Source organism: Parus major, unplaced genomic scaffold, assembly GCF_001522545.3.
Source record: "Parus major isolate Abel unplaced genomic scaffold, Parus_major1.1 Scaffold316, whole genome shotgun sequence".
Taxonomy (NCBI): Eukaryota; Metazoa; Chordata; class Aves; order Passeriformes; family Paridae; genus Parus; species Parus major.
This window is the reverse complement of record NW_015379276.1, coordinates 100,665-112,700: the sequence shown is the minus strand read 5'-3', so window position 1 is coordinate 112,700 and position 12,036 is coordinate 100,665. Positions and strand designations below refer to the sequence as shown.

General features: G+C 43.8%; 1 protein-coding gene across 1 annotated transcript; it reads left to right on the top strand.

Annotated features, from left to right (window-relative positions):
- Window positions 1–3,395: 3,395 nt before the first annotated feature.
- On the top strand, window positions 3,396–4,659 carry LOC107198782. The gene is made up of 2 exons (XM_015615990.2): window positions 3,396–3,819; window positions 3,902–4,659. The coding sequence occupies exons 1-2, from the start codon at window positions 3,681–3,683 to the stop codon at window positions 4,546–4,548; spliced, it is 786 nt and encodes a 261-aa protein (XP_015471476.1). The 5' UTR covers window positions 3,396–3,680; the 3' UTR covers window positions 4,549–4,659.
- Window positions 4,660–12,036: the final 7,377 nt, after the last annotated feature.

Sequence of the window (12,036 nt, the reverse complement as noted above, 5' to 3'; positions counted from 1 at the left end):
AGATTTTCATTTATTCAATCTATTTTGCAGCTTCACATCCAAATCTTTTCCTGAAGTTGACCCAGAACCTCAGTTTTTAGCAGGATGCTGTGCAATTTTTTAGAGTCTCCTAAACAATTCCAACATGGGAATTGAAAGATAAAGCAGAAATCTAGGTAGGAAAGAAAAATTATACTGTACTCGCATTCCTAAATCCTAAGTTATAAACTCAATATAAATATAATCTTGTAGGGTCTGATGTTAAAAATTTTCACAATTTCCTTATCAACTGGCTTTACAATTTAACATTACTTTTCCTCCAAAACTTAAAGCTCTTCAAACACAGCTTTTATATCATTGTTGTGAAATAGGAAATAATAGGAAACAATATCCTAAAGTCCAATATTTCATATACACATACAAAATATCACTGTGAATTCATCATCATCAAAGATGATCTTTGCAAAATTCAGCAGGTGGCCTTTTCTTTCATTCCCAGAAAAAGTTTATGGCATTTGGATGTATTTTTGCTCATTACCTGATGTCAGAGTAAGTTCTGTGGATTACAGTTATGTTTTTGAAACAGTTATGAAGTTTGTTGTGCAACTCAGTCAAACAATATATAAGGATTCCTACAAGGTTGTCTTCATAATGGACTTTTATACTATTGTCAGTTATGAAATCCAGTGAATTTATTATGAAATATTGGAAAGTCAGAGTAATTTCTAATGATATTCAAACTGCCAGATTTAGGTTTCAAAGATGTTTGAGCACTTGCCACTCCTCACCTCCACAAATCAAAGGAAGTGTTTCCAAGAATAAACTATCCAAACATTGCTTTGGTACTGTGATAGCACTGAATATTTTTTAGAATCATCACAGAATCCTTAAGGCTGGAAAAGACCTTTCAGGTCATCAAGGCAAACCATCAACCAGCACCACCATTTTCACTGTCTCACCATGTCTCTAAGTGCCACATCCACACATTTTTTGGCACACTTTCAGGTATGATGACTCCATCACTGCCACGGGCAGCCCATGCAAATGATTTACAACCCTCATCACAAGAAAAAAAATCCCTAATCTTCAACCTGAGCCTCCCCTGGCACAGCTTGAGGCCATTTCCCCTTGTCTTGTCCTGGTTTCTTGGGAGCAGAGCCTGACCCCTCCAGCTGCCCTCTCCTGTCAGAGATTTGTTCAGAGCCAGAAGGTCCTCCCTGAGCCTCTCCTTCTCTCCAGGCTGAGCTCCCCCAGCTCCCTCAGCTGTTGGTCATAAGGTTTGTGCTCCAGACCCTTTTTACAGAACTTTGGCAGTAAGAAAAAAAACAACACAATCAAAAGCCAAGAAAATAAAACTTAAGAGACCTGCAGACCTGTGGCTGCACAAAACCTACTCCAAAATGTTCTCTTTGTTTTTTTCTGTATACTTGGCAAGTGTTCAGGAGCTAAGTTTTGACACTTATTAGCCATTAAGCACAGATGGCTATCAACTATTAAGAAGATGTGGTCACCACAATTTTCAAAGTATTCAGTTCCGGTGCTGTCCAGACCACAGCAGCTTGTGGTGAGATCTGCTGCTCTCAGATGCTGCTGGGCTGCAGCAGCTGCAGCCCTTGCCCTGCCATGCACACCAAGAATACTGGCAGTTCTCTCCAGACACCAGGGGCAGGAAGCCCTCAGACACAGGAAGTACTCAGTAGCCATTGCAGCACCCCAAGGCAGGACTTGAGAGAATCTCCCCACCATGGCCCGTACCAATCACACAAATCCCAGAGCTCCCACGAGGCCAGCAATCCTCACAGCAGGCACTCCAGCCACTGCATGGGCTCTGCCCTGACAACTGGCACATGCAGCAGACCTAGACCAGTGTACTGTAGTCACTTTAAAAAGGTACAAGATTTAGGAGTAATAAAGAATTTAACTAAAAATAAATTTTAAAACCCCACTAGAACACACCCCAACAAATAGACAAAACTCTTTTATTGTCATGAAATAAAACATCAAACCATCTTGTGAGTTTAGAGGTAGAGCAGAAATCTGACCTTGGGTTTCTGCACCAAACCACTGCAGGATTTATCCAATGCACCATCCAGAACAGCAAAATCAAAATTATCTATACCTCCCAAGGTATTTTACAGCTCATCCTCCATTTTTTAAAGTGGCAGATCAGACCAGAACCTACTATATTCTGGCCGTGAAGAATCACACTTTGAGTGATTTAAACCTTGACATCCATTTAAAAATTAATTTCATTAAAGGTAAGAAGTTAAGACAAATAAAACAGAACTTTATCATAATATACCACAGCAGTTTTATCAAAAGTTTGCAGAAAGAAGATGTTGAAATGCCTTTCCACACTACTTTAAACCTTATTTCTGACAGCAGCAGCCTAGGACATAATTAGAGCTGTTACCAGTTCTGTGGTTGTCTTCAGAGCAATTGACCACCAAAGCCTGTGTTTTACTTCAGGAAAAATTGTCTTTAGCAGCTCTGAAAACTGGACAGAAATGAGTTTGGATCTGGGTAACATTCCTCTCAGTACCCTCCACCAATTCCATACTGATAGCTGATCCCACAGGAAAATCCTCTTTAGGATGATTTTAAGAGCAAGCCCAGCCTTGTGTCAGCCCCTGCCCAGCTGCATATGAACCCCAGGAGAGGAAGGAGGGATTGATTTGGAAGCTCCTGACTGCTCTCAGTGGACCTGGACTCATTCCCGCATTCCCAAGCAGTAGCTGTGGAGCAGGATTGTGCCTGATGTGCCTTATTGGTGTTTGGGGTGACCAGGCTGTGGGGCCCCAGCTGGGCCAAGGAAGAGGCTCTCCAACTGCCTTGGATGCAGAATTGGAACTTGGCAACTGCCAGAACAGCCAATGGATCCCTAGCAGGTGAATGGGGAAGGAGTAGCTTTCCCTGTACCAGGCCCAGAGGAGGCCTGGGTAAGCCTGGGCTGTTCCACAGGAAACGGTTCCCTTTGGGAACAACAGGGCATTCCTGGAAGGCTGTTCTGGAGCTGACAGCAGCTTTGGTGCTGGCCATGGGGACAGGCCTGTCAGGGAACAGGGGGCTCGTCACCATCCCAGGGCACACTCACATCTCCTTCTGTCACCATCAGGCTGGAGGCTGTGGGCACTAATGAGGGAGTAATGTCATTCCATCACGTACTGGCTGCAGCAGGTATTGGTGGGAACAATAACCATGGCAATGGAATCCCCAGAACACTGTTTGCCCCAGCAGTTGCCTTGGTGACAGAACCCCCAAGTGGTGTTTGTCCCAGGCAACCCCCAGGCTGCCCAAGCACCATGGCAGGTACAGCAGCACTCCTCCTGGGGCTTTTGCCCTCCAGGTACCCACAGCTGGCTGTGCCTACCACTATCTCACCCCATCACCACTCTCTGCTTCCCCCAACAGAGAGGTTCCCTCTCCAGGTGACAGTGGTGAAGGTGCCTGGCGTGAGCTTCTCTGCCCTGGGAGCTGCCTGGGAGCTGCCTTCTGTCCCCAGGCTGCCACTGTCCTCTGGGCCTGTCCAGCTCCACACCGGCTCCCACCAGCTGGTCCCAGTCACCACCAGGCAGGGGGTCCCAGGGACCCTGGGGCAGGTGGTGCATCTTCCCTCTGTGGTGCATCTTCCCCAGCTGGTGCAGCTGCCCCTTGGGGCTGCTCTCTGTCCCACTGCCTATGGCTGGGTACAGCAGGTGGTGATGGGGACACTGCTGCCCTACCAGCCAAGAGCTGTGGTCCAGGAAGAGGCCCTTTACCCCATAGGCTCTAATGTATTCCACATCCACAATCAACCTGCCCTGGCTCTACCAGATGGCACAACTACGATGGAGCCCGAAGGTAAATTTTGAGGGCTGGCAAAAGCCCACACACCAGCAGACAAGCTGAGGAAAGCTTCAATCTCTTGGGGTTCCATTTTCAGAAGTGATGACCACAGATCTCCCTGGAGACGGATCAGCTGCCACCACAGAGACCATTCCTGAGCAGGCAGGGGACAGCACAGACACACATCTATTTGCCTGGCCTGACACTGCAGTGAATGAGGACACTGCCCTTGACAGCCCCAACAGCTCCACCTTGGATGCTCTCCTGGAAGAACTCTCTGAGTATCTGGAGGACAGTGGCTGCCTTGACAATCAAGTGGAGTTGGCACAGCAAGGGGACAATGAGGACACCATCTTGGCCGCCAATGTCCCCAGCCTGACAGCTGAGGACTTTGATGAGTTCATTGAATTCTGTGAATTCCTGCTGGAAGACGACCATCCCAAGAAGCCGGTGGTGGAGGTGCAGCAAAGGAATAGCCAGGATATCATCCCTGCCATCCCCAACCTGATCCCCTCTGCCAGCCCACCTATTGCCTCCCAGCCTCAGTCATCCCACACAGTGCAGATGGAGGAGGAGGCACTGCAGATGCAGCCAACAGGCATCATCACTATGCCTGTGCCCCCAAAAACAGGACAGCTGGCAGCAGCCAGGCCAAGAGCTATGCACCAGCCAGCACCCCCACGAGCTAAGAGACCTTCCCGCAGGACTATGGCCAAGCCAGCAAGAAAAAGACGACGGCAGTGATGCAGCACCAAGGCCAGAAGACAATCTGAGCCAGTGACCTACATCCAGACTCCCAGCCCTCTCCTACACTCCTCATTCCCATTTAGTCATTAAAGGCTTGTTTTGCATCTCCTCTCTCTGCCAGGGTTCGTATTCACAGAGGGAGGGGGCCCCATGTGGATCCCACTGGGCTGGCATAGGTGACAAATAGGATGGCTATGGGGACATTGTTCTGGGTGCTGGGCATCTGTGGGGGAAACAATACTGGTCAGAGTCCCTCAGAGCATCAAGCAGCAGGACAGGCACCACGGAGTCACCAGGAGCAGGGAGTACGGCGCTGGGCACGTGCTAAGCTTCCCACTTGGTTTGGCCGCCAGAGGGCAGGGAAAGAAGGAGCTGCCCCAAGCAGGGGAACCTTTCCTTGGCAGGGAGTGGATGAGATGGAACATTGTGGGATGGTTCTGTTGGGGATTTGAAATGCCCTGAGTGCTGCCATAGGGATTTCTCATTTGCCACAGGGCAATTTCTCATCTCTAAAAGGACCAACCCTTTCTGCAGAGCATCCTGGCTGCTTCTCTCACCCTGTCACTGGTCCCCCTTCGCCTGCTCCCCACATTTTCTATATTGGGAAGGATTTTCTGTGGTACAGAATATCCCTCCAGCCAGTTCAGCTCAGCTGTCCTAGCCATGCCCCCTCTCCCAGCCTCTTTAGGATATATCTCCCTTTGACGGGGTTTCTGTAAGGAGTATTCAAGGCCAGGTTGGATGGGGCTTGGAGCAGCCTGGTCTGGTTGAAGGTGTCTCTGCCATGGCACAAGGGTTGGAATGAAATGACCTTTAAGGTCCCTTCCATCCCATACTGGTCTGGGTTCTTTGGTAGGCAGAGTGAGAGAGGGAACAGCTTGAGACAGTTTCAAAAACTAAATCTTCTACTGGCCTATATTCTGTCATCCCATTTTACAAAAAAACAAGAAATCTAAATTAAAAGGAGATATCAAGCAGGCAAGAATCATCTGCTGTAGCCAAAGGAAACTATATCTAACAACCCATCTGGCTTAAAAGAACTGTTTCAAGAAGTTGATTATCTGATATACCTTAGAAGCAGGTAGAAGGAGTATAGACAAGAGCAAACCGTATTCCTACCGCTGGATAAATCCAGATTTTGTTTGGAGTTGTTACTGTATGTATGTTAATGTATGTTGATTCATTAAGTAAATAATTAAGTAAGTAAATAATGTTGCTTGCAATAGGATAGCATATTCTGGAAAAGCACCCGTATTTCCTTAGAAAGAATATCAGCATGAAATTTTTATATATTTTAACAAGAACTCAGGGGGCATGGTCCAAAATTCACAACCACTCCCTGAAATTAAGGATAAGGTGCGGTACACCGTCTTACAGTACCATTCTCTAGGGCCCCACATGCAAGTTCTTTATTGCTACAATTGATTTTTTTTTTCTTTTTTGAGTGAATGGACTGAAAAAAAATCTGTGCCTCTGCACCAGACCACCCCAGGAAGTGCCCCTGGCCTTTGCAGGAGCTCACCTTGATAGTAAAAAATTTTAAAATCATAGAAAATTCGGGGGTTAGAAAGAAAGTTAGGCTTGGCAAGCCCTGGGAAAAGTGTTAAAAGTAAGCCCTGGGAAATGTTAGGCCTCATGCTTGCTAAGATCATGTGAAACTGCACCTGTGTAATCAGTATATGACAAATGATACAATTGTTAGATGTGATTAGATATAATTATTGTTTAAAGAACATGAGGAACAATGTTAGGGGTTTGTCGTGGTTTAAAACCAATAACTAAGAAAATTACTTATTTCTTGCTGTGAGATATGGATTAGAATAAGGGCAAAAGAGGCATAAAACTTAAAAGGAATAAAGAAAGTTTATTGATAAACAACAATAATAAGAACACCAGAATAAACTTCCAGAAAAACCTTTTCATCCCTTATCTATTTACTATTCTCTCGTTCACATGACAACAGAGACAAAAACTTTGGAACTTTGGTGGTTAAAACAGTCCCAATTCTTGCTACAGTCTTTTCACCTGTCTTTGTAGAGAAACAGAAGTTTCTTCCTGTTAATTTATGGAGTTTCTCACACGAAAAATATTTTTTGTTATAGTTTTCCATTGCCCTGATATCAGCTGCCCAGAGCTGCTGTTATCAGAGCCCACCCCTCCCATTTTCACATCACTCTGAGATGTGTATGGGTCATGAGTCGAGGGATAGCATTTTTAAGGATGAGTATTCAAAGGTAAAAAAGGTCTTCTTCATCTGCTTCTGTGAGCTTCACTAGACAACAGTTTTCTCATTGCCTCTCAAGGCTTCAAATCTCCCAGCACTTCACTATACCCTAATTACTCAAGTTTACACTTTGAACACTTTATTCCTCCCTACATACTTATCATGAATTAAAGGAGTTTTTTCCAGGACTTCATTGTCCATCTCCATAGTTTAACAGAAAGACATTTCAGCTAAATTAAAGCATCTTCTTAATTCTCTACCTTTCTTGAAGTTTCTTTTCTTTCTTGTCACTGGTAGTTTATAAAGTCTCTTTTCATGTTGATCATTCTCCTTTTCTCTCTCTAGATAAAAAAGTTAATCCGCAAGTCTCATCTGAGTAATGAAAGAGTTAAAATCTTGCCCAGGCTGTTGTAGGTAGTTCTGTGGCCTCGGCTGGTGCAGGAACTGGAGCCGTCTGTGATGGAGAGTTCCTCATGGCTGCTCTGGAGAGTGTGGTCACCGTCTCTGCTTGCTGCAGGCCCAGAGCCCCTCTCCTTCTTCACTCGGCAGTTTCTGGTGAATTCTATCACGGCAAAACCTGCAGCCAAGCCAGGAACCGGCCCGGCCCAGACAGGGCTCGGGGCAAGCCCCCCGCAGGCCCCATCTCCCAGCCGGGAGATGCAGCAGGCCCAGCCCGGCCCCCGCCCGGCCGCATGGCTGGGCAGAGAGCGAGAGGCCGGACCTCTGCTACCTTTCACCGCCAGGAAACAAAGAGAACCAAGAGAGCTCTGGTTTTACACTTTAAGGTAGGGTTCACAAGTTGATCCCACTTTTCAATGGCCTAAACTGCTCTCAATTCTCAGCAATGGCCCATAATTGGTCAGGAGAAAAGACTCTAGGCAGTTCCCAGCAACTTCAACTTTCTTAAAGGTAAAGTAACTCCATGACAGGGTTTGAGGGGAATCATGAGAAATCCATGCTTGGGTAAAATCAATGCATACAATAGAACAATGTAAGTTTAATAATTAATATGTAAATAATATAACTATAGAGTATAAAAACATGTTCAACTCAAAACCAAGTCGGGTCAGATTTGGGTTTGTGTACCCCTGACAGCCAGAGCTCTTTAATAAAGCACCTTCATATAATCATTCATGATTATGTGTTCCTGAACACTAACAACCTGAAGTGAATCCAGAGGCAACCTGCAGCTGCCCACTAAGCCAAGTACAGTTGGAATTCTGTTTCCCATGCCAGGTCTGAGCCTGGTGGGTGACATATTTTGTTCTGAGTTTTAACCAATGGGTTAAGGTATGATGTACAATTAATTAAAAAAACAAACTCAGACTCCAAGAGATAAGATTAGACCTGAAATTAATTTGTGACCAACATAACAGTCTCAAATCTAAGACAATCCTTCAGAACTGAGACGCTGTAAAGGGTTTTTTAAAAATTTTTAGACCTCTGCATAAAAAAGCACATTCTTCTCATTATAATAGCACTAAAAGATCTAGATCTATAGAAGATCTATACTGAATTTTCACAGTATAGGAGCACTACTCTTCCTCTCAGGAATGACACACATATAGTTTTTCAACCTGCCTTGTCTCTTCCCTTTCCCAAAACCACAAATCACTTATCAAAACACAGCTATATCCCCAAAGTGAACTATGACATCTATTTCACTACTCATCTATTTCACTACTCTCTTGCTTTCCACATAGAAAGCATCCAGATATTTTCTAAGACTTATAATGCCTCTGATGAGAAGTTCATTCCTTATGTCTTAGAGTCTTTCCTAATGAAACCAAAAAAAAAAAAGTATTTTAGAGAGATTTTGGGTATGCAAATGCCAATTGACTGTGACAAACATTAACATTAGCCTGCACAGCATTAGCAAGACCAGAGAAGCTCAAGTGGAACTCAAAGAATCCAAGGTTTCCCTAAGAAACAGAACAGAAGTAACAGTAACTGCAATAAAACAGTGAATAAAAACACTTTCTAAAATTTGTGCACATTCTATAGGTTTTTATTAAATATATCTGTGAATTACCTCAATGGACCAGATGTGCTGCACTGAGCATCAGGACCCTTAGAAAACACCATCACTTCTTATATTATTTACCATTATAACTATCCTTCCACTTCTGCAGCGGCACAAAAACTAATGCAGTCTATCAGGCATAAAAGAAAATGTAATATGTGACAAAATATTATCACATAGCATAGAGATGCCTCCAAAGGTTTTTATTTCTATTAACATCTGATTGCTCACTCTTACATAAAGTCTTATAACAATGAAAATATTCATTTTCCATTGTTTTGGTCTATTTTCATCACCATCATTCTTCCTGATATTTTGGGGCAGGTGTTGGGGGTTAGGTGACTTATTTTTTTAGTTCTGGCTTGCCTGTGGACTTTTTACCCATTAGTTACAGGGACAACCTAACTGTGGGTACTTGGTGGGTGCTTGAAAAAAGACAAAAAGTTTAGCTGGGTCCAGGGGGGGAAGGGGGCAGGACAAAAGGACGGTGGGGACAGTTTTGGTTGGCTTTTCTTCAGCTTCAGAGAAGGACACTTTGGGGAGTGGAGCTGTTGCGGTAGACAGAAGAGAATTTCGCCATCACCCAGACGGAGCTGCTGCTTTTTCTCCTTCTTCCCTCTTGATTGGTGGCCTCACACCCCCTGTCCTGCCGGGACGTGTGGCAGTGCCAGCCACCACCGCGGAGCTGCTGATACACCTCAGCCACCGGCCCGGGATCTCAGCTCATCCCTGCTGTTTCCAGCCGACTGTTCCTCGGAGCCCTGCAGGAGCACCAGGACTGACTGCCCGAGGGGTTTGTGAAAACAAAGCCTCTCCTCCATCCCTTCCCGTCTCAGCCGAGAAAGCTGTCACGGGGCCCCTGGTTCTGCTTTCTTGCTAATGCTGTAGTTATTGTTGTTTGTTTGCCTCGTTATACATACTAGTAAAGAACTGTTATTCCTATCCCCAGATCTCTGCCTGAAAGCCCCTTGATTTCAGAATTACAATAATTTGGAGGGAGGGGGTCTACATTCTTTCATTCCAAGGGAGGCTCCTGCCCTCCCTGGCAGACACCTGTCTTCTAAAACCAAGACAGTAGGAAAGACAGATTCTGTTCCCAAGTGCATTCATCTGATCCCTAATGAAGTTCAATCCTATCTTCATTAAAATAATGCAAGTGTATAGGAGGTAAAGACACAGTGAGCTACAATTGTTTCCTGAATGAAGACTGACTTTCTAGTTATTGTTCAAAATAAATTATACAGAAGTATAATCAAAGTTAATGGAAGAACACTGCACGGTTTCAGCTCATTAAAATCCCCACAAATGCCAACAGGAAACATACTATTTGATACTTTCAGGAAAATAGTGACATCTTTTACCTTGCAAAAAGTGAAAGTTTTCACGTGAAAATTCCTCTAAGTTAAATTAATAATATTCACATCAGCTTCTATGGTCAATGGAGGTACCATGTGAATTAATCCCCCTGCTTAGAACACAGTGATATCAAAGCTGTTAACATAATCTGTTCTGCATTTCACATGGAACCTTGGTCACAGCCAGGTCACCAGGAGCTGCAGCGTTCAGAGCTGTGAGATGTTACACATAGGTCATACTAACACAGGAAGCTCTTGGAGCACCACACACACCCTGCCCCTATGAATGAATACCTGCAAAACAAGAACTGGTTCCATTCATGTAGCTCATTGGCAAGGCAAGCAAAATATTAAAGTGAAGATTTTCAACTGCAAACCTACCTAAACCTGTAGAAATGTCTTCCTTTGTTACTTTCTCTTCAAGTACTTTGCATCATAGTAATTAATTACATTTGGCCTGAATTTGTAGCGGTTTAATCTCCTGTGATGTTGTCTGTGAGACTAAACACACCTGTCTTCTCTCTGACACCACTTACCTACCTGTTATGTAAAGGTTGTGACTGCAGGGACAACAAGGAAGTCCTTCAAAATCAGCTTCCAGAAAATGGAATGCAGGTTTGTCATTCCATGTATTTCACCACTGACTTTCTCACCATTTACAGGATGATCCCAGTACTACCAAAAGAAGCACAGAGAGTAGTCACAGTGTCAAAAAAAGCACATCAGAGCACCACAAACTATTCAGACTTCCTTTTGTGATGCAGATATGAACCAGTGAGCCATGATGTACTGTTTAAGCGTTATTGAACCTCCGTAGATCTGGGCTTTTAGAGATGAATAATGTTTCCAAGGCAATTTAAATGTCACCACTGATTTCCAGCAGGTCCACATGGCTCTGGAGTGTTACAAACCAAGCAGAATGATCCTAGTCAAAAGCTCAGGAGCAGTCACAACCAAAGAAAACCTCAGGATGCATCACAGCCTGCCCAATTTCACCCAAGTTCCTACAGCTTTACCAGCTCCTGGCATGCTGCAGGTGTTCTCACACAGTGAATATTCAAAATAAAATGAGGTTTCACAATACAGTGGCCAGAGTTCACCTATGGTGATATATCACAATTGAAGATTCAACCTGATTTCTGAATCCTAAAACTGCCATTTTCTAAAACAGCATACCACAACATAAAAGGAAAACTGAAAGTATAAACAAAAAATTGGGGTTTTCTTTATGATTACCAAAGTAAAGAAACCTTTTCTTGGAGCAGTCTTTCTCTGAAAGGTTTGTTCTAGAAGAATTCTTTTCCTAATAAATATATCATATATAAAACATTATATTTGCTGAAAAGCCAATACTTCAAGCCTCTTACCCCCTGCAGTTACTTGCAGAAGTATAATTAATACTTAATCATGGCTGTGGTATTCCTAGGCAATGATGCCTAGTGTGCTTTTGCTGAGATAAAAATAAACTATCTACTCTCTTTCTACATGAAGATCTGCTCTGCCAAATTATTAGGAATTTGAGTAAGTACTCTGAACCCAAATACAGTTATTTGCAAAACTGGGCTTTAGTTTCTATTGATTTTTCTTCTCCCACAGGGAATTAAGCCAAGGAAGCAAGTCTGTAAACTGTGCTTTATGGAACACAGGAAATAAATATGTAATTAAAAGAAAATCAGGCATTCCACACAGCACCAGTTGTCACTGTCAGTTCTGTTACTCATTTCAAGCCATATTGATTAACTGCCTTTTACAAACATCTCCAAATTAACATAAAAATTTAGCTAGTTCATTGCACTAACTTGCAGGAAAAAAGTGCTCCTTGCTTATTCTGCAGTTTAAGAACTACCACAGAACACCCAAATATGGAGGATCATTGGAAGCAA